Below are 21,293 nucleotides of genomic sequence, written 5' to 3' on the forward strand. Positions count from 1 at the left end.
ACCACATTGTTCTGACCAATGAGAGAAGCCGTTCAGTTAACGCAATGCTCCGATCAATGGGAGAAGCTGTTAAACACTCGCTCACACAGTAGCGTCTAAAAAAAACAAAAAAAACAGCTGTTTACCATCCTCCTCTGTTCTCTGGACCACTGATCCTTGAACTCCCTGCGCCACTTATCAATCTCATTCTTCTTGGATGCCAGGGCCTTCAGGATAAAGACGTCAGATTAAACACATCGTACTCAATCCGTTTACACATTATTCCACAGGAATGTTTTTTTGTTGTTGTTGGACACATTGAGTATTTCGGGTCTGTGGCGGTTCTCCTGCCTGTCTGTCTGTCCGTCGGTCCGTCTGTCTACAGTACCTGGTAGCAGCGTTGCTGCAGCAGTTCTGATGTCTGTTTAGTAGACTGGCTGGTCTTCACGTCGTGCTCCAGGGCCATGGTGTAGATGTACTGCAGAGGCATCATGTCCTGTAACAACGGCACAGTAAGAACCAGGCCATAGATATCGTTTCAATACGTTATGGAAGATATATTTCAGTTATATTTAGAGATATTAGATCTACAGTATTTCAGAGAATATGTAGAGAGAGTGGTGAAATTAATGAAATAATGTTTCTATGCAATACTGCACATGTGCCTTCAGAAAGTATTCATGCCCCTTGACCTATTCCACATTTTGTTGTGTTGCCTGAAAACATGTTTGTAGATTCTTTTAGCAAACTTATTGAAAATGAAATACAGAAATATCTCATTTACATAAGTATTCACACCCCTGAGTCAATATTTTGTAGAAGCACCTTTGGCAGCAATTACAGCTGTGAATATTTCTGGGATCTTTCCACACCTGGATTGTGCAACATTTGCCCATTATTATTTTCAAACTACAACTTTGTTGTCATCCTCAGTTTACTCCTATCACAGCCATTATACTCTGTAACTGTTTGAAATTGGCCTCTTGGTGAAATCCCTGAGCGGTTTCCTTCCTCTCCTGCAACTGGAGTTAGGAAGGTCGCCTGTATCTTTGCAGTGACTGGGTGTATTGACACACCATCCAAAGTGTAATTAATGACTTCACCATGCTCAAAGGGATATTCAAAGTCTGTTTTTTTACCCATCTACCCATTTACCCATTGGAAAACCTCCCGGGTCTTTCTGGTTGAATCTGTGTTTGGAATTCACTGCTCGACTGAGGGCCCTTACAGATGTGTAGGGTACAGAGATGAAGTAGTCATTCAAAAATCACGATTTAATGAGTCCATGCGACTTTATTACGTGACTTGTTCACCAGATTGTTTTACTCCTGAACGTATTTAGGCTCGACTCAAAACATTTCAGCTTTTCATTTTGAATGAATTATTTCCAAAAACATAATTCCACTCTGACATTATGGGATATCATGTGTAGGCCCGAGACATTTCATCCGTTTGAAAATCAGGCTGCAACACAACAAATGGTGCAAAACGTCAAGGCACTGTAAAACATTTCATTGTGGTAATTTAGCAGATGCTTTAATGCGCAGCGACTTTTCAGTGCATCCCACTAAGGTGGTGAGTAACAGGCCAAGGAAGAGTCATCTGATATGAATTGAATACCTTTCTATGCAATACTGTACACAACATCACATGTACACCCTAAACAGCCCCATGCACACGAGAGACAAGAAAAGCATCCATACCTGCTGAGCCACACAGGACTTAGCTGTTTCTGCTGCCTTTACGATGTTCTTGGCAAACTCTTGCTCTGCAAACAGACCAGAATAAGTCAGTATGATGGAACATGATTTGAGTTAAAACAATCGATTAGCATAACAATATTGTCAGGCTGTCTTATCAAAAGCTTTCATCCAGCCAAATATCCATTGGACTTTTGGAGCTGTTGCGTGTTCCATTTATGTCTTTCAATGGTGATATAACAACCAATATGTAACATATCAGATCTCATATCAGGCCATCAGACCTCATAGAGAGGAGAGGTCAGTTCAGATTGTTAGCTTACATCACCAAATATCAAAATCAATGCTCTGCTTTGGCTGCCTAAGTGCTGCCCTACTTCAAGTAGACTAATCTGCTGATCCATACTGATGCTGTGGTGTCAGCGTTGCAACCATTCAACCAGTGGAGGCTGGTGGAAGGATCTATGGGAGGATGGGCCCGTTGTAATGGCTGGAATGGAATAAATGGAACGGCGTCAAACATGTGGTGTCTATAGGTTTGCCGTGTGATACCGGTCCATTTATTCCGTTCCAGCCCAATGAGCCCTCCTATAGCTCCTTCCACCAGCCTCCACTGCATTCAACTGACCACTGTCCACAGTGGCTCAGACCTCTGACCACTGGCTCAGACCTTTCCCTCAACGTCGACCACTTCCCCTACATTATCATCCACAGTGGCTCAGACCTTTCCCTCTACGTTAACCACTTCCCCTACATTGTCACTCTGACCTCTCTCCATTTCCTATACACAGCTATCCAAACACAAGTCTGCTTAGCAGCACCTTGGTGAGCTGATCTCGTTGCCCTCCTACAGCACAGAACAGTGCAGTACATTACAGTGTGGTATAGCAGAGTACATTACAGTACAGAAGGCTACAGTACAGAGCAGAACTGTAGGCTGTCCATCCTGTCCATTCTCCTGCTGTGGCCTGGTTAATCTGCACTATAGTCTCTGTGGGGTTCCCCTGGGGGGAGTGGCTGGCCTGCTCCATGTTATCCTCATTGGCTACCAACCATACAGATCTAATACCCTAACAGTGTTCCTCAGGGTAGGTTATACCGCTCCGTAATACCCTAACAGTGTTCCTCAGGGTAGGTTATATCGCTTTGTAATACCCTAACAGTGTTCCTCAGGGTAGATTATATCGCTCCGTAATACCCTAACAGTGTTCCTCAGGGTAGATTATACCGCTCCGTAATACCCTAACAGTGTTCCTCAGGGTAGGTTATATCGCTCCGTAATACCCTAACAGTGTTCCTCAGGGTAGGTTATATCGCTTTGTAATACCATAACAGTGTTCCTTAGGGTAGGTTATATCGCTCCGTAATACCCTAACAGTGTTCCTCAGGGTAGGTTATATCGCTCCGTAATACCCTAACAGTGTTCCTCAGGGTAGGTTATATCGCTCCGTAATACCCTAACAGTGTTCCTCAGGGTAGGTTATATCGCTCCGTAATACCCTAACAGTGTTCCTCAGGGTAGGTTATATCGCTCCGTAATACCCTAACAGTGTTCCTCAGGGTAGGTTATATCGCTCCGTAATACCCTAACAGTGTTCCTCAGGGTAGGTTATATCGCTTTGTAATACCATAACAGTGTTCCTCAGGGTAGGTTATATCGCTCCGTAATACCCTAACAGTGTTCCTCAGGGTAGGTTATATCGCTCCGTGTTCCTCAGGGTAGGTATACCGCTCCGTAATACCCTAACAGTGTTCCTCAGGGTAGGTTATACCGCTCCGTAATACCCTAACAGTGTTCCTCAGGGTAGGTTATATCCTCCGTAATACCCTAACAGTGTTCCTCAGGGTAGGTTATATCGCTCCGTAATACCCTAACAGTGTTCCTCAGGGTAGGTTATATATCGCTCCGTAATACCCTAACAGTGTTCCTCAGGGTAGGTTATATCTCCCTCAGGGTAGGTTATAAATACCCTAATGGTGTTCCTCAGGGTAGGTTATACCGCTCCGTAATACCCTAACAGTGTTCCTCAGGGTAGGTTATATCGGTAATACCCTAACAGTGTTCCTCAGGGTAGGTTATATCTCCGTAATACCCTAACAGTGTTCCTCAGGGTAGGTTATATCGCTCCGTAATACCCTAACAGTGTTCCTCAGGGTAGGTTATATCGCTCCGTAATACCCTAACAGTGTTCCTCAGGGTAGGTTATATCGCTCCGTATTACCCTAACGGTGTTCCTCAGGGTAGGTTATATCGCTCCGTAATACCCTAACAGTGTTTCTCAGGGTAGGTTATACTGCTCCGTAATACCCTAACGGTGTTTCTCAGGGTAGGTTATACTGCTCCGTAATACCCTAACAGTGTTGCTCAGGGTAGGTTATACTGCTCCGTAATACCCTAACAGTGTTCCTCAGGGTAGGTTATACTGCTCCGTAATACCCTAACAGTGTTTCTCAGGGTAGGTTATACCGCTCCGTAATACCCTAACAATGTTCCTCAACCTAAGGGGTCCGTGATATCTTGCTGTCCCTGAAATGGTTAATTATTTTCCCTGATATATTTTCAACCAGTTTTGCTCACTAGGAATGTAAATGGTCCCTATAACAGTCCTTGTAATACTGAAGTTTTACCACCAGAGGGTACTGTGGAGAATACTGTTTATCCTTCCACACAGGGTTCAACCACAAGGTCTATTATCCTATTACAGTTGAAGAATAAACACACATTCTCTAACGGCAGGGTAGGCCTACTTTAGACGCTGTTGTCTTTTCCAGGAACAGAGTGACTGACTGCTTGTCTTTCCTAGGAGAAGAGCTTTGGCTGCTGTAGTTGCTGCAGTTCCATACCAGTAAAATTACTTTTTAAACTTTTTTACAGAGGGATAAGAGAGCCTTTCATGTTGTCCTAAAATTATTCTTGTTTATCTTATGTCTCGAGAAGGCTTAACTGTCTATGAATGCCAGAAACATGGTATATACACTTCACATTTGGTGTGTGAACCCTTTCATTTGTTTATATGCAAAGCACATTGTTCACATGCAAGCACATATTTACAAATATATGTGTTTGTGAATATGTTATACTTGGGTAGTTACTTTGAATGAGTCTGTTGTGAATATGTTATACTTAGGTAGTTACTTTGAATGAGTCTGTACCACATTGCAGTGATACACTATGGGCCATGCCCTAATTTTGAGATGGGTGCACTTAACTTGAATTAAATCATGTGTTTATATCAATGTGAGATATACAGGTATGAATATGAGACAGACAGACTGACAAGCAGGCAGACAGACACAGAAATATCCCCACCTACGTACACACAGGCAGACAGACACAGAAACAAACACACCCACATACACACCCACGCCTCCACTCACCCAGGCTGATTCTCTTTTCCATCCAGGCCAGCAGGTCCTTGGCGTAGCGGCACCACATCTTGGCATACTGCAGGGCCAGCTCCACGCCTCCCTCACAGCGACACAGGGCCAGGTCTGCTTCCTGGGCTGAGAGTGAGTACATCAGCATCACTGCATATCCTCTCTACCTCACCCTGATGGGACACAGTCAGGAGGGCTTTTTTTTAACCCAAAACACACACAACGGGGCAGTCTGGACCCCCACGGGGCGTCCAAAACAGACCCCTCTCCCGCCTGATTCCCAGGGGAAAAGCTGGGCTCAAGGGTATGCTTTGTCTCCCATACTATCAACAATGTGTAATCCGAATAATTTGTCATCCAAGAAACAAAAACAAAGGAATAAAAGAGAACAGAAAAAAGGGTATCTCCAATTTCTCAGTTCCGTGAGTTCATCAGAAACATAGCTCTGTTTCCACGACAGGTTTGTGGTTTCGCCAAACAAAACTCTATGGAGAAGAGAGACCGAGAATGACTGGTCATCAGGGCTTGTCCCCGGAGTCCACAAGGTCTGCAGGTGCCCCAAGTGGTCACTCCTAAACCACCACGGGTGGAGGTGTGGTCATAGGTTGGTCATCTCAAAGCATGCATAGCAAGAGGTCATGATGTGGGAAAATCTAAATGTCCCAAGGACATTCTCCAGTCCAGCCTAGACCAGCTGCTTCCAGGGCTAAACAAACTGTGCTTTAACGGACATGAAGTGAAGAAAGGAAAAGAGAGAGAAAGGGATTTGCCTGAGGGTCTCAAACAGGCTTTTTAGGTTCACCTCCTCTCCTCTTCCCTCACTCTACCTCTCTCCTCTCCCTGGCTCCTACCCCCTCCACTCCTCACCCCAGCACCTGTTCCACCGCTCCCCTCCTCCGTCAGAGAGAGAGAGAAAATGTGACGTCTGAGAAGATCACCCTGGCAACTCCTCGGTGCCAGAGTGCTGTAATCGATGTGGCAACACCAGAGCGGGTGTTTTGTGTCGTGGTTGTTATGGAAGTCAGGGCTTTGGTGTGACTGACAGCAGTCTGAAGTCAGTCAACTGCTCTCGCTCTCTCTCGTCTTCCTCTCTGACTCAGTGACAGCGGATGGCGACGTGCAACAATCCTGCAACGCATGTCATGTGCTTTCTTTCTTTCTTCCTTCCTCCCTCCCTCACTCTCCTTTCTGCTCTCTCTTTCCCTGTCATGTGCTTTCTTTCTTTCTTCCTCCCTCCCTCCCTCACTCTCCTTTCTGCTCTCTCTTTCCCTGTCATGTGCTTTCTCAAGTCCCCCCCCCGCCCTCACTATCAGTACCGCTGTCCTTCCACTTCTTTGACCCGTCAGCAGTCGAGCTGCACGCACAGAAATAGATCGTTGGACCTGTCAATACCGCAGTCTTCTGAGAAGTCCATTTCCTGTTTCACATCTTCTTCTCCAACACAGAGATGTATTGTGTCCTACACCCTAATTCTGAGCTTGATTCCTCTCTGCGTGTTGTCACAGAAGCCTCTCTCAGTTCCTAGAGTGAGAACAGAGCATAGAAGGGGCTTCTCTCTTGAAAGAAGTAACTCCATGTCGGAGATGCAAAATCCACCAAAAACGATGAAGACTTTCTGACCGAGAGTTGTGCTGCGTTAACCTCTCGCTCCCAGTCTCCCTCTGTTGTGGGCACCCCTTCACACTTCGGCAACGAGTGTCCCTGTGCCACCTGTGTGTGTGTCCCCTCTCGCTCCGCTCTGCCTGTGCTGGCGTCTGGGACTAGGGATTATCCAGAGAGGGCAGGTCCAGATTGTGGAGTGACAGGCTTTAGATCACAACCAGATTTTACCTCCTGGTGTGTGTGTGCGACTTGCAGACCCTGTCAGGAGGACTATGAGGGTGGATGGGGTGAGGAAAGGGTTAGAGCTCAGTACAAACGGATTATTGTTGCTCCTCCTTCCAGCATTTTTTCTTTACTTGATCTCCCCCCCCCATCTCTCTCTTTCTCACCCTCTCCCAATCTTTCTTTCTCTCTCTCTCTCCCTTTCTGTCTCAGTAGAGAGAACTTCACAGCTGTAGGTTAGTGGAATTACAGTAAATCAGGAATATTGATATACGACTGTCAGAATGTCAACTTGTGTTACACAAGTGCCAACAGTAGTTAGTTACACAAGCTCCGAACTCGGTACATACTGTTATTTACCCTTGACACCAACTAACACAGATAAACAACACAGTTGACACCCGCACATATGCAGTGCAAGGACCAATCAATGTCAACCCGGCGGGACAGGCGACAGGCATTGCAGAAAGCAGGCCACGGCACGGACCACTCAACTCATCAGCCCTACCATCCTACCCCCACCGCTCGGCCCTATCCGCAGCCCCACGCCTCGCCCCTCCATTTGACTCATTACAGATCAGCTCCAAACTGGTGAGGAGGTAGCCGGGAGAATTTGGGATTGGGAAGAGTGGGTTGGGTTAGGGTGAGGGCAGGATTCTGTATGAGATGTAACTGAATGAAGAGAGAGGAGGAGGGAACTCAGAGGGAAGGTATAGCTATATGCTTGGTAACACGGTAAAGACGAGGTGCTCCGGGGGTGAAGTTTCCCATAGGAGCAGATCTAGGATCAGCTTCCTCTCCCCCAATCCTAACCTTAATCATTAGTGGGGAAAATGCCAAATTGACCAAAAGATATTTGATAGTTTCAAATACATGCAACTTAAGTCACCTATTACGACTCGATTTGACATCTTTTGGGCATCAGAGCAACATTTAGGGACTCTAATTTGAGTCGGAAAAGGATGTTCATATGATAGGTAAGATATGTAAAACCTCGCAGAGAGCCTAACCAACTGACAATCTCTTAGGAAAAAAAAAATAAACTATTGGAACCAAGACTTAAAAATGAACGGATGTTGGCACAGGATGGAGGTAAAAGTTGGTTAAAAACTAACGAAATGACGGTAACACTTCACTTGACAGCCAGCGTCATAATATGTCCAAACAGCTGACGTACACCGTCATGACACATGTATTTAGACCTGTTGTGACATGTAAGACACCTACAGAAGACTGTCGAAACCCACAAAACCTACCACACAAGGCAAACACATTCCATTACGCTATAGCCTACCTGTCAACAGTATGTTTACGTTCTATAACATTTTCTGAAATTGACCATATTAAACTATCACCGTAGTTGCGCACACATTAATGTCCGACATGCACCTATCCCAATGCTCTGCTGCTGATGACTGGGATGAATGCAGGAGCAGTTTTCCGGAGCAGGACAAGACACCCGTGGTATACGGTCTGATATACCATAGCTGTATAGCTGTCAGCTAATCAGCATTCAGGCCTCGAACCACCCAGTTTATAAGGGAATGTACGTGATTGGCTTGAACGATTATGACGGTCATAATGCTTCCTGACAGTGTCATAAAGTGTATTTTCTTAGTCCAAGTAAAGTGACATAGGATGGTCATAATCCTTTATGACAGTGTCGTAGTGTATTTTCTTAGTCCAAGTAAAGTGACATAGGATGGTCATAATCCTTTATGACAGTGTCGTAGTGTATTTTCTAGAAGGTATTTAAAATACTGTTACGATGAAAAAAAAACATGACTGTAAAGAATTTATTGCAACAACAAAGGACTTAAGAAATAAACTTTGAAATGAAAGGAAACTTCTTGGCAGGGAAAAAACACATTTGAATAAATGTGGGTTTTGACACTCCTATGTAGGTGTCATAGCCATCCGTAAAATAACGCAATATATGTCACAACAGGTGTAAATATATGGGTCATGACAGTGTTAGGACCATATTACGACAGGTTATGACAGGTTCTGTCGGCTGTTATGACATATTATGGCATGGTTATGCCCACGTGGGTTGGGCGTTAAGTAAAGTGTTACCGAAATGACAGTTAACGAAAATGTATGCTTAACCCAGAATAAACTAACGTATAGAATTGATTATACAAGAGACAAAATTCACAAATTCTACAGCACAATGGCAGAGTCATGTCTGAAGTATAAAACTAATAATGACTCAACAATCCATGCTTTCTGGGAACGCTATAAAGTCCGGAAGTTGTGGGCGGAGCTAGACAGTTGGCCGTCAGAGGTATTACAATGTAAACTTCCCTTTAATCTGTCAGCATATTTCAAGACATGGCATCTAGGTGTGTCGTGAGATACCCGATGGGTTGAACGATTCTCTTTTCATCGCTCATCTTGAAAAAAATAAACGTATACTAAAAACGTGGAAATCAATCAATCCGCCATCATTAGCATAATGGAAAAATGGAATGATTTATTATTTAAATGTTGAAAGTGGGTGGGCTACGGAGAGAAATGGTGCAGATTTAGGCCATGTGACGGAAAGCGATGCAGGGGGGGCTGGAGATTGGGGTCTGGGCAGTTGTGATGTTTGTATGATGTTGCCGTTTGTATGTGTATATTTTTGTACTGCTTTCTAAAAGATCAAGTAAAATCTTATAACACGGAAAAAAGATCAGCATCTAGGGGCAACCCGCACCAAGTAGAGGTGACTGTCTGGTGCGCTGCAGTGGACGACGCGAGGCCTTCCGTGGCGTGCAGCACAGCCAATAGGCACGGCTCCAGGATGTTTCCATTCTAATGTCTTATTTAAACACTGCTCTACGTGGTCCTGTAATCCTTAATCTCCATTACGGCAACGTGTGTCTGTGTCCATGGAATTGGGGTTTAATGGGGTCAAAGGACATCCCTACATACATACACAGTTCCTGGAGAAACAAGTGGGCTGCGTTCAGTAGGGGGAAAACGTTTCAAAGCGTTGTGAATAAAAATAAAAAACTTTTCAGTTTCCATTGCAAAATGTACTGCTGCGTTGTGTCCTATTGAACAAGACCCTGGTCTAACATGTCCCCCACTCATTCCCATTTCCCCATCATCTCACTAGTCTTCCTTTCTGTCGCCTTTGTAGTTTTTTTGCCTCTCAGGCTGAACAATGCTCTTGTCATTACTCACTCTGTACTCACTCTTCCCTTCTGTCTGTTTCTCTCTTTTCCCTCCCATCCCTTTATGGAAAAACATGTGGAAAATCACGATGTTTTGCACATGTAACATTTGATTTCACCTGTGAAATGTCACGTGAAAAAAAACATGTTGTTTTGGAACACTTCACATGTGATGATATTTCACATGATCCCATAACCTTTCACCTGTGGATTAACATTTTCACATGATGCCCTGCAGACAAAAATATGTCGTAGGAACATCACGAAATAGCCGCAGTGTTTCCAACCTACATATTTGACACACATGATTACATATGTTTATTTATACAGTAATAGTTATTCAACAGGTCCTCACCTGGGATTTGAACTCACAACCTCATGGTTCACAGCATTCAGACCTTCCTGCTACGCCACCATGTCTGTGTCAATGACTAGTTTCACCTGTATTCTTATACTTTTGACTTAATAGTAAATCTCAACTTTGTATAATACACTCAAGAAAACTATTATATGTATCCTAGTTATTCATTCAGGAGTAATATTAAAACAGAATTACATGCCTCACCAACATTAGACAACTATACAGAAAACCCTCAAATTACTGAAATAAGTCAATGGAACCAATGAGAGAATAGTCAGATTAACTGGTGTAAAAAAAAGCAGTGCAGAGAGGTATTGTATGTAATGAACGTGTAGGGGACTTCTGAGAAGTCTGCGCAGCAGAAAGATAAGCGCACTTCAAATCCCAGGTGGCGTCATATTGTCCTAATATTTATATATTTCTTAAGTCCCATTCTTTGACTTTTAGATTTGTGTGCATTGTTGTGAAAACGTAGATACTACTGCACTGTTGGAGCTAGGAACACAAGCATTTCGCTAGACCCGCAATAACATCTGATAAATATGTGTGCGTGACCAATAAAATTTGATTTGATGTCTAATGTAATCATGTTTAATTACACTATTTTAGCTGATCAGCGTACCAGTTACCTTAAAATGCCTATACCATTTCATTACTTCCTTGAACTTTTTTCACATGTTGAGCTGAAATTCTCACGTGTGAAGACAAAAGAAACGCTAATGAGGTCAGTTGTTCACATGTGTACACCATCTTTTCACATGTGGCATTTGCAGTGTTGCATGTTAGAACCTAACTCTCACATGTGGAATTGCATTTTCAAATGTGCAAAAATCTAATTTACACTTTCACACGAAAAACTTCAAAATGTTGTCACGTGTATTTTCATGGTATCACCTGTTGAAATGTTGCATTCCCATGTTATCACATTTATTTCACATGAGATCATGTTTTCACATGTGCTTAAATGTTTTCACATGTGTAGTTTCATGCTATCACATGCTTCTTTAACATGTCACATGTAATCATATTAACTTCACATGAGATCATATGTGAAATTGATGTTGTTTTTTTCCGTAAGGGATCTCCCCCTCACTTTTCCCCCCATCCCTCTCTACCTCCCCTATACCTCCATTTCTCCCTTCCTCGACCTCTATCTCCTTCTCTCCCCCTCTCTCATCCCTTCCTTCCCCTCTTCCTCCCTCCCTCTCTCCTGTTTGATGGATATGTCTGAGTGGTAAACTAGAGAGCATCTGTCTGCAGCCCTAATCCTCTCTCCCTCCCCACCCTCTCCAGTCTTCTCCTAATCTCGTTAACACAGAGTCAATTAGCGCCACCGGCTAATTACAGGTCAACAAGACAGGTTGAATAGTTGGAGATTAACCACCGTTATTGGCTGTCACCCCACTAGTCCCGCCCACATCACATCCTACCTGGATTGGCTGTCTATTAGTGTCAGTCAACAGTGTTTCCAGAAGAGAATGGCTTGGACTCTTGCATCCCTTTCACATAAAGACCAAAACCACACAAATGTACTATGCCTGCATTTTTATAGCAGATTTTTTTGTATTTCTGAAAAGCATAGGGGGTAGAAAAACATGGAACAATAAAACCCACCTGAACACCTAGTCATGATTCCTGTATTTATACTGACCCTGTAACCAAAATACAGGTATTGGGTCTGTGTGAATGGTTCTCAGATTTTTTTGCAGGTAAATTCATTAACACTTCCATTGTTTAACACATCCCTCATTTGAAATGCAAACAGCCCCCATGGTTCAACAACAACCCCCAACCCTCCCAATTTGCCAATTACCCACTGATATGTATAAAAGGGGTATACCTGCAAACAACTGGTAATAAGGGGCTGTTTGAAATAAATATTGCCTTACAGTGCATTCAGAAAGTATTCAGACCCCTTGACTTTATCCACATTTTGTTACGCTACAGCTTTATTCTAAAATGGATTAAATAAATAAATAAATCCTCATCAATCTACACAGTATACCCCATAATGACCAAGCAAAATCAGGTTTTTACATTTTTTCTCAAATGTAATAAAAAGTAAAACAGAAATACCTTATTTACATAAGTATATTGCTATGATACTTGAAATTGAGCTCAGGTTCATCCTGTTAATTTTGATCGTCCATAAGATGTTTCTACAACTTGATTGGAGTCCACCTGTGGTATATTCAATTGATTGGGCATGATTGGAAAGGCATACACCTGTCTATATAAGGTCCCACAGTTGACAGTGCATGTCAGGGCAAAAACTAAGCCATGAGGTCGAATGAGTTGTCCCTAGAGAGTCAAAACAGGATTGTGTTAAGGCACAGACCTGAGGAAGGGTACAAAAAAATGTCTGCAGCATGGAAGGTCCCCAAGAACACTGTGGCCTCCATCATTCTTAAATGGAAGAAGTTTGGGACCACCAAGACTCTTCCTATAGCTGGTCATCTGGCCAAACTGAGCAATCGGGGGAGAAGGGCATTGGTCAGGGAGATGACCAAGAACCCAATGGTCACTCTGACAGAGCTCCAGAGTTCCCCTCTGTCACAGGTCAGAGGTCACCTTGGAGTGTACTCCCTGAGGGTGACACTGGAGGGCACCCTTATGTTTTCTAGTGTCCAGGTGAGCCTGATTGGGTTTATTAGGTTCACCTGGTGTATGACTATTTAGGTCCTCTGTGGACTGGGCCGGTTGCTCAGGTCTCTTGTTTTGTTTAGTGATTCATGTGCCAGTGCCTTTTTTTTGCTGTGTAAAGCTTCAGTAAATGCTCTGGTTTTATCCTCACCTCTGCCTGCTGTGTTTCTCTGAGCCTGGGTCCAAGTTTGTACAAGACTTATTGTCACCCCCTCTGGAGATGGGAGAACCTTCCAGAAGGACAACAAATCTCTGCAGCACTTCACCAATCAGGCCTTTATGGTAGAGTGGCCAGATGGAAACCACTCCTCAGTAAAAGGCACATGACAGCTCGCTTAGAGTTTGCCAAAAGGCATCTAAAGACTCTCAGACCATGAGAAACAAGATTTTCTGGTCTGATGAAACCAAGATTGAACTTCTTGTTCTGAATGCCAAGCGTCACATTTGGAGGAAACCTGGCACAATCCCTACGGCGAAGGATGGTGGTGGCGGCATCATGCTGTGGGGGTGTTTTTTAGTGGCAGGGTCTGGGAGACTAGTCAGGATCGAGGGAAAGATGAACGGAGCAAAGTACAGAGAGATCCTTGATGAAAACTGAAAACCTGCTCCAGTGCACTCAGGACCTCAGACTGGGACAAAGGTTTACCTTCCAACAGGAGTGGCTTCGTGACAAGTCTCTGAATGTCATCGAGTACCCCAGCCAGAGCCCGGACTTGAATCCGATCGAACATCTCTGAAGAGACCTGAAAATAGCTGTGCAGCAACGCTCCCCATCCAACCTGACAGAGCTTGAGAGGATCTGCAGAGAAGAATGGGAGAAACTCCCCAAATACAGGTGTGCCAAGCTTGTAGCGTTATACCCAAGAAGACTTGAGGCTGTAATCGCTGTTAAAGGTGCTTCAACAAAGTACTGAGTAAAAGGTCTGAATTCTTACGTAAATGTAATATTTCTAAAAACCTATTTTTGCTTTGTCATTATGTGGTATTATGTGTAGATTGATAAGGGGAAAAAACAATTTAATACATTTTAGAACAAGGCTGTAATGTAACAAAATGTGGAAAACGTAAAGGGGTCTGAATGCTTTCTGAATGAACTGTATATAAGGGGCTAGTCATACAAACCTAGCCTTATATTGTTTGCAGGTAACATACAGTACCACATCTTCTGTCTAAAATGAGTAATGGACACGAGGAACATATGGTGCTGGTGGTAGAGATCACAGAGGCGAGTCACCTTCAACACATTACAACCATTACCCCTGTCCTCTAACTACCGCTGGCTGTAATGTAACGAAATCTCTCTTAGCCTTTACAAATGCCCTGCTGCACACCATGGATACTGAAGTCTAAGCTTAAACCACAAGGGTTTGCACATGTTACCAACTGGGCTTGAACCTGGGTCACCTGTGTGCTACATGCCTCAGCCCGCTGAGCGATAGCCTAAGTAGGTTTTAGTTGTGGGAGCTAATGCAAGTCGTCATGTCTCTGGCAAGGTTACTGTTGAACCAAGAAACCTCCTCTGTTACTCACACCAGGGTTGGGGTCATTTCGAGTCAGTCTTAAGTGATTTGAATTTAAATCAAACAAAATGGAAAAACACACATGCATACAACACACCACGTTCTGCATAAGCACTTTGTGACATCTGCTGATGTAAAAAAAGGGCTTTATAAATACGTGTGATTGTATTACAAACATACCTGATAGACCTCCATCTTTGTCATCACCATCTGGGGGGTAGACATCCTCACACTGCAGGGTAGAATACAGACCGTTACACAGAGAAATGGATTTGGAGACAAGACGATATACACTGTACTTCATATCAGTAGAATGTGAGCGGAACCTAAATTCAAATGACTCCCCTGTTGGCTAGTACAAACGGTACCAAAAGTATCAACACAACGGAGCACCCAGGCTAGAAAAAAAATGTTGATTGACTGACAGAGATAACATAGTAACGATTGATTGATTGATTGTTTGTTTTTAGGCTGGGTATCTGTAAAGCACTTTGTGACAACTGCTGGTGTAAAAATGGCTTTAGAAATCATGTTGATTAGTTAATTGATTGACTAATAGTACTGCTCCCCCACCGTCACGTGATCCAGCTCGGTGTTGTCGGTGGTTTCCGTAGAGACGGTCTCAGCGATTGACTGGGAGTCAGTGTCTAGAAACATCTCCTCTACAGTGCTGATGGAGCAGAGGGCAGATACATGTTATAATGGCTTTATGAAGCCTTCGTGAACCATTTATAATTACTAGATGCTTCACTTATTCTTTCTGTGCAAATTCATACTACACTTAACAAAAATATAAACGCAATATGCAACAATTTCAACGATTTTACTCAATTACAGTTCATAAAAGGAAATCAGTCAATTGAAATAAATTCATTGGGCCCTAATCTATGGATTTCACATGACTGGGCAGGGGCACAGTCATGGGTGGGGAGCCAGGCCCAGCTAATCAGAATTTGTTTTCGCCACAAAAGGGCTTTATTACACACAGAAATACTCCTCAGCACCACCCCACCCTCCTCAGATGATCCCGCCGGGAAAGAAGCCGGATGTGAAGGTCCTGGGCTGGCGTGGTTACACGTGGTCTGTGGTTGGTTGTGAGGCCGGTTGAACGTACTGCCAAATTCTCTAAAATGACGTTGGAGGTGGCTTATGGTAGAGACATGTACGTTAAATTATCTGGCAACAGCTCTTGTGGACATTCCTGCAGTCAGCATGCCAATTGCACTCTCCCACAAAACTTGAGACATCTGTGGAATTGTGTTGCGTGACAAAACTGCACATTTTGGAGTGGCCTTTTATTGTCCCCAGCATAAGGTGCACATGTGTAATGATCATGCCGTTTAATCAGCTACTTGATATGCCACACATGTCAGGTGGATGGATTATCTTGGCAAAGGGGAAATGCTCACTAACAGTCAATATAAACAAATTTGTGAACACAATTTGAGAGAAATACTTTTTTTTGTGAGTATGGAACATTTCTGGGATCTTTTATTTCAGCTAATGGAAACATAGGACCAACACTTTACATGATGCGTTTATATTTGTGTTCAGAATATCTAAAAAGTTATTACTTTCAGGTCCTTACATCTGGTGACAAATGCGACATAACCCCTTTTCCACCTTCTATATAGCATTGCAATTGCTTATGAATGATTTATGAAGCACCTAAGAACCCATTATGAAGGGTTCATCTTAAATAGGACCTATCAAACTAAGGTACAGTACCAGTCAAAAGTTTGGACACACCTGGAGAATAGTACAAATAAAGAAAAACCCTTGAATGAGTAGGTGTGTCCAAACATTTGACTGCTACTGTATGTACACATAGATGTAAGAGGAAGAATATACTCGGTTTATAAATCTCACGTAGGTATACATTTCCTCTTTCTGGCAACTAGCAGCAGACCCCCCTCCCCCAACAAATAAAAAAGTAATCCCTGCACTAACAGTCACATTGGTCTTTCTTACTAGCTGATAATTGCCTTATTGAGGAAAGGTTTTACATACTATGAATGTGATTGTCTCACCGAGCTACCTTAAGACGAATGCACTGTAAGTCGCTCTGCACAAGAGAGTCTGCTAAAGGACTCAAATGTAAAACATGTCAAGGTGTTCTGAAGGATGGACTGATTATGATGCGGAGGGTGACAATGGTAACAAGTGTACATGATGAGTGAATCTAAAAGTCAAGACTTACGAGTTGACCAGAGAGAGTTCAAAATTATCGAAGTCCCGGAAGATCTCACTGTAGCGCTTGGTCTCCGATTTGCTGGGGACCTTCACATCTGGGGTAAAAGATGGAGGACAAACATGTGAGCAAGAGAGGCCAAATGCTATTTTTCTTTTTCAGAAAATGAATATTACACAAAAACACAAGTTGAAATTGCTTCTTGCAGCTCCAAAAAAGGGATCTGTTAAAAAAAAAAAAAAAAAGCTTAAGAAATCTTCTATTTTTAGAAATAACAAATTAAGGGGTAAACCAACAGCTGACACCCAGTTGTTAAACAATGTGCAAGGAAATAAAGACGTTTGTGGGTTTGAAGGGTGGTGGTGGTGACCGAGGCCTCAGATGTGTGATTGTATGCTCGTGTAAAAGGCATTATCTGTAACACTGTTGTCTTTCAATTCCCCAGCCTCTGGTGAAAAACGGAATATCACTGTCGGTCACCCATTAAATCACACTAAGTACTGCTGAGATGGCTCAGAATGGTTTTAAACTTCGTGTGAACGGCAGACAAGTGTATTTACTTGTTATATAACATCGAATATGGGAAGGACTGCAAATAAACGGAGAAAAAGAGAAATGCAACTCCAACAAAGGGGTTCTGTTCATTTGATACATAGAAGATGGAAAGCATTTCCTAGGACAGACTGAATGCTGTGCTTACTACTGAGTGCAGCGTTAAGCCTGGTTTAACCAGGCTCGGCATTTACAGTACATGACTCAGCTGGGGAAAATACAGGTTGATGACACCCAAAACTGAATGATGGTACATTAACCCTGAGTGAACAACCAGGGTTGGGGAGAAACGGATTACATGTATTAACTGTAGTCCATTACGTTATCAGTAAAATATTGTAATCAGATTACCAATACTTTTGAAAGACTAGATGATTACTTCGAGGATTGCTATTAAATTCAGAAAGGATGTTTGCGATTTTTTGTTGTTGTTGATGTCTCTCAGACATTAAAATCAGCATTGAAAAAAGGCGCAAATGTAAGTTTGTTCCACCTGAGCGAGTCTGAACACAAGTAGAGACCGCTAAAATGACGCACCAAATGTGTTTGATGGATCGCGGGAAAAGAGCAGGAATAGGCTTTTGTAGGCTACAGGTCGTTGTGGATGGCTGTTCATAAATCTAAATGTGTATTTGAACATGATAATGGTTGAATTCAAGAAGTTTAATCTGTTTATCAATCATTGTTTTTCAAACCAGTGGACAGCCAGTGAAATGCGCTTTTGCAACAGCTGCATAGCGCGGATCCAAGCCTATGGAATAAAAGTGGGGCTTGTATTGCTCAATCTAATTCATGCTGATAAAAAAAATCATCCATAGTCCTAATGGACACTTGCTCAAACTTGCACAATTTTGATAGATTTAAAGTGGTAATCTGTAGTTGCTACATCTATTTTGGGATTTCTAAATGATATATACTGTACCAGTCAAAGGTTTGGACAAATACTCATTCCAAGGGTTTTTCTTTATTTTTACTATTTTCTACATTGTAAAATAATAGTGAAGACATCAAAACTATGAAATAACACATATGGAATCATGTAGTAACCAAAAAAGTGTTATAAACAAATCAAAATATATTTGAGATTCTTCAAAGTATCCACCCTTTGTTTTGATGACAGCTTTGAACACTCTTGGCAAAGCATGCCATTCCATTTTTCAAATCAATGAGCCCAATCAGTCCTTAGAGACAACAAACGAGTAGGGCTGGCTAATAAGTCCTTAGTTTTGGAGTCATGCTCAGGTAAATCAATTTGGCTAATCTATACTTCCATATTTCCAAGTCCTATTCTTGAAGATCACGGCATGACCGGAATTCTGATAGACTTTGGTTTTTTAATGTAAAGATATAATTGAATCATATTATTATATGTAGTAGAAAGAAGAAGCCTACATAACCAACCCATAATGTTAAATGTAACATCCATATATGGCCAGCTATGTAAACTTTAACATTGATTTATCCTGCAAAAGATGTCGTTCAATTGGTAACATACATTTTTGTCTTCTTCTAATGACTCTTAAAGGGAAAGTCCTCTAAAAGTAACAGAATGTAATCAGATTACGTTACTGAGTTTGCGTAATCCAAAAGTTACATTACTGATTACAATTTGGGACAGGTAACTTGTAACTGTAACAGAATAAATGTAGAAAGTAACCTACCCAAGCCTGACTACAACCTAATGCTGTAGTCTCACTCAGACGTTTGCGGGGTAGCATCATGTGCTGAGACTGCATATGAGGCTTACAACCTATAGGGAGGGACCTGTTACAGTTGAAGCTGACAGTGTTTCACTTTAACGGCAGTCAATATGCAAAAACACTCAACTCCCAGTGTAGATTTTTTTTTCATCTCTCCTCCCTCTCTCGCTCTATTGTTCTGTCTCCATTTAGGTCAACCACATCCTGCTTGTGATGTGTGTCATATTTTGCTCAGAAGACACAAAGTTCTTGTTTATTCACCTTAGCAGAGTTCTGTTCATACGGCAGTAGAAGACAGGTAAGACATAGTAGAACTGTACACAACCAAGTTCAGCTCTATAGCGCAAATTACATTTAAAACCAATGATCCCTCCTACGCGGAAACTGCATTCCCGGTAAACGCTGCACATGGCGGCTCAATCAGACATTACCTTGAAATATTAAGCGAGCTCTGGTGCTGAACTTTGGCAATATGGATTGAATCGAGCCCTTAGTCTCACAGAAAGCATGGCAGAGTTATAGAGGGAGATCGAGAGTGGGTTCAAATAGTATTTGTTTTCCGTCAAACCATTTTCTCTTAAATGATGGAGACCGGCGTCCCTGACTTGATGGTTTCAAGAGCTTAATTTAAAAATATATATGTTTCACAAATGGCACACACCAACACGCAAAATGGAGGATGAGTTCAGGAGGTTCACTGATCCTGCACTGACTGGGAGGATGTAGCATGCAACCACACACGCATGCTCACACACACACATACACGTTTGTTGTATTATTCTTGTGGGGACCAAATAATTGATTCCCATTCAAAATCCTATTTTCCCTAAAACCTAACCCTTAACCTTAATCCTAACCCCTAAGCCTAAAATGGCCTTTTTCCTTGTGAGGACTGGCAAAACTTGTCCAAAGTATCCCTGTGAGAACTTCTGTTCCCCACAATGATAGTAAAACATACACATACCTTCCCTGAAACATTTTCTCACCTCCTTTTCTACTCAAATGGATGGTTTCCCAGACCCAGATGGAGACTATTCTCCATTGAGCATGCTTTGGTCCAGGAGTAGGCTTAATCTGAGCACTGAAAACTGGCCCAAATGATAACAATCTTCTGTTTTCTCTTGTTGTTACTCACCTGGGGTTTTGGAGTGCTCCTCTTTAACTTCGGGTTCTTCTTCCCTCTCCATCTCTATTTGAGACTAAATATCACAAGTGCACCTAGCCCCAAACCAGCATCAACCACAGCAACCCCATCAATCTTCCCCGCTCCACCAGCAACGTTCCATCAACCTTCTATCAATCAATCTATCAATTCCATCAACGTTAGCAATGCGTACTCGTACACATGACAAACAACAGCTACAGAGCAGGAAATGGGCTCGATTTCCTCTAGTTGCACTCAATCACACTAACATTTGACTAGCACAATGCTGTTGTCTGGTAAAGTGCCTGGGTCTGACCCTTCTCTTCTTGTTCTCTCAGAGTTCTCTTCCTCTAGTGCAGAGCGAGGTTGGCCAATACGGTTTCACCATCATGAGAAGAGGAAGTGTGACTCTGTCAATCTAGGTCACACCTAGGTTGTCATACCGAAAGTAGCTAGATATGTGTGAGAGGGTGGAGGAGGAAAAAGAGAGAGAGAAAGTGAGCTGGCCTCTGTGTTAGACTGTTTGTGTTGTGACCTCTGTTAGACTGTTTGTGTTGTGACCTCTCCGTTAGACTGTTTGTGTTGTGACCTCTCCGTTAGACTGTTTGTGTTGTGACCTCTCCGTTAGACTGTTTGTGTTGTGACCTCTCCGTTAGACTGTTTGTGTTGTGACCTCTCCGTTAGACTGTTTGTGTTGTGACCTCTCCGTTAGACTGTTTGTGTTGTGCAGATGTTCAAAGAACAAACGTTGAGCTCTAAAATGATCTCTCTCATGGGTGTTGAAAGCTGAATGATATTGATACTACATTTGAGGCGGCAGGTTGCCTAGTGGTTAGAGCGTTGAGCCAGTAACCAAAAGGTTGCTGGATCAAATCCCCGAGCTGACAAGGTAAAAATCTGGTGTTCTGAACAAGGCAGTTAACCCACTGCACCCCGGTAGGCTGTCGTTGTAAATAATATTTTGTTCTTAACTGACTTGCCTATACAAATAAAGGTTCAATTTAAAAAATGCACATCTCAACATCAACCTCTTGAGATTACAGCCCTCACTAGTGTTGCAGTTAACATTTTGAAATGGGAATACTAATTGTACCTTTAATAACTGTAACTGTATCCAATAACAACATAGGTTTTCTT

The 21,293-nt window shown here is 42.6% G+C and overlaps 1 protein-coding gene across 3 annotated transcripts in view; it reads right to left on the minus strand.

Moving 5' to 3' along the window:
• The window catches only part of gmip (GEM interacting protein), a 47,916-nt gene that overhangs the window by 12,747 nt on the left and 13,876 nt on the right, over window positions 1-21,293 (minus strand). For 2 of the 3 annotated variants that reach the window (XM_042327284.1, XM_042327286.1), the window contains exons 3-9: window positions 16,770-16,857; window positions 15,143-15,239; window positions 14,750-14,801; window positions 5,058-5,183; window positions 1,683-1,747; window positions 368-475; window positions 126-206 (exon numbers count right to left, since the gene is read on the minus strand). In XM_042327284.1, coding sequence (XP_042183218.1) covers window positions 126-206; window positions 368-475; window positions 1,683-1,747; window positions 5,058-5,183; window positions 14,750-14,801; window positions 15,143-15,239; window positions 16,770-16,857 — 617 coding nt within the window. Of the gene's footprint in view, window positions 1-125; window positions 207-367; window positions 476-1,682; window positions 1,748-5,057; window positions 5,184-14,749; window positions 14,802-15,142; window positions 15,240-16,769; window positions 16,858-20,147; window positions 20,513-21,293 lie in introns of those variants that run through there. The other variant, XM_042327285.1, reaches the window with a different exon arrangement.

Source organism: Oncorhynchus tshawytscha, linkage group LG09 (assembly GCF_018296145.1).
Source record: "Oncorhynchus tshawytscha isolate Ot180627B linkage group LG09, Otsh_v2.0, whole genome shotgun sequence".
In the NCBI taxonomy this organism is placed as follows: domain Eukaryota; kingdom Metazoa; phylum Chordata; class Actinopteri; order Salmoniformes; family Salmonidae; genus Oncorhynchus; species Oncorhynchus tshawytscha.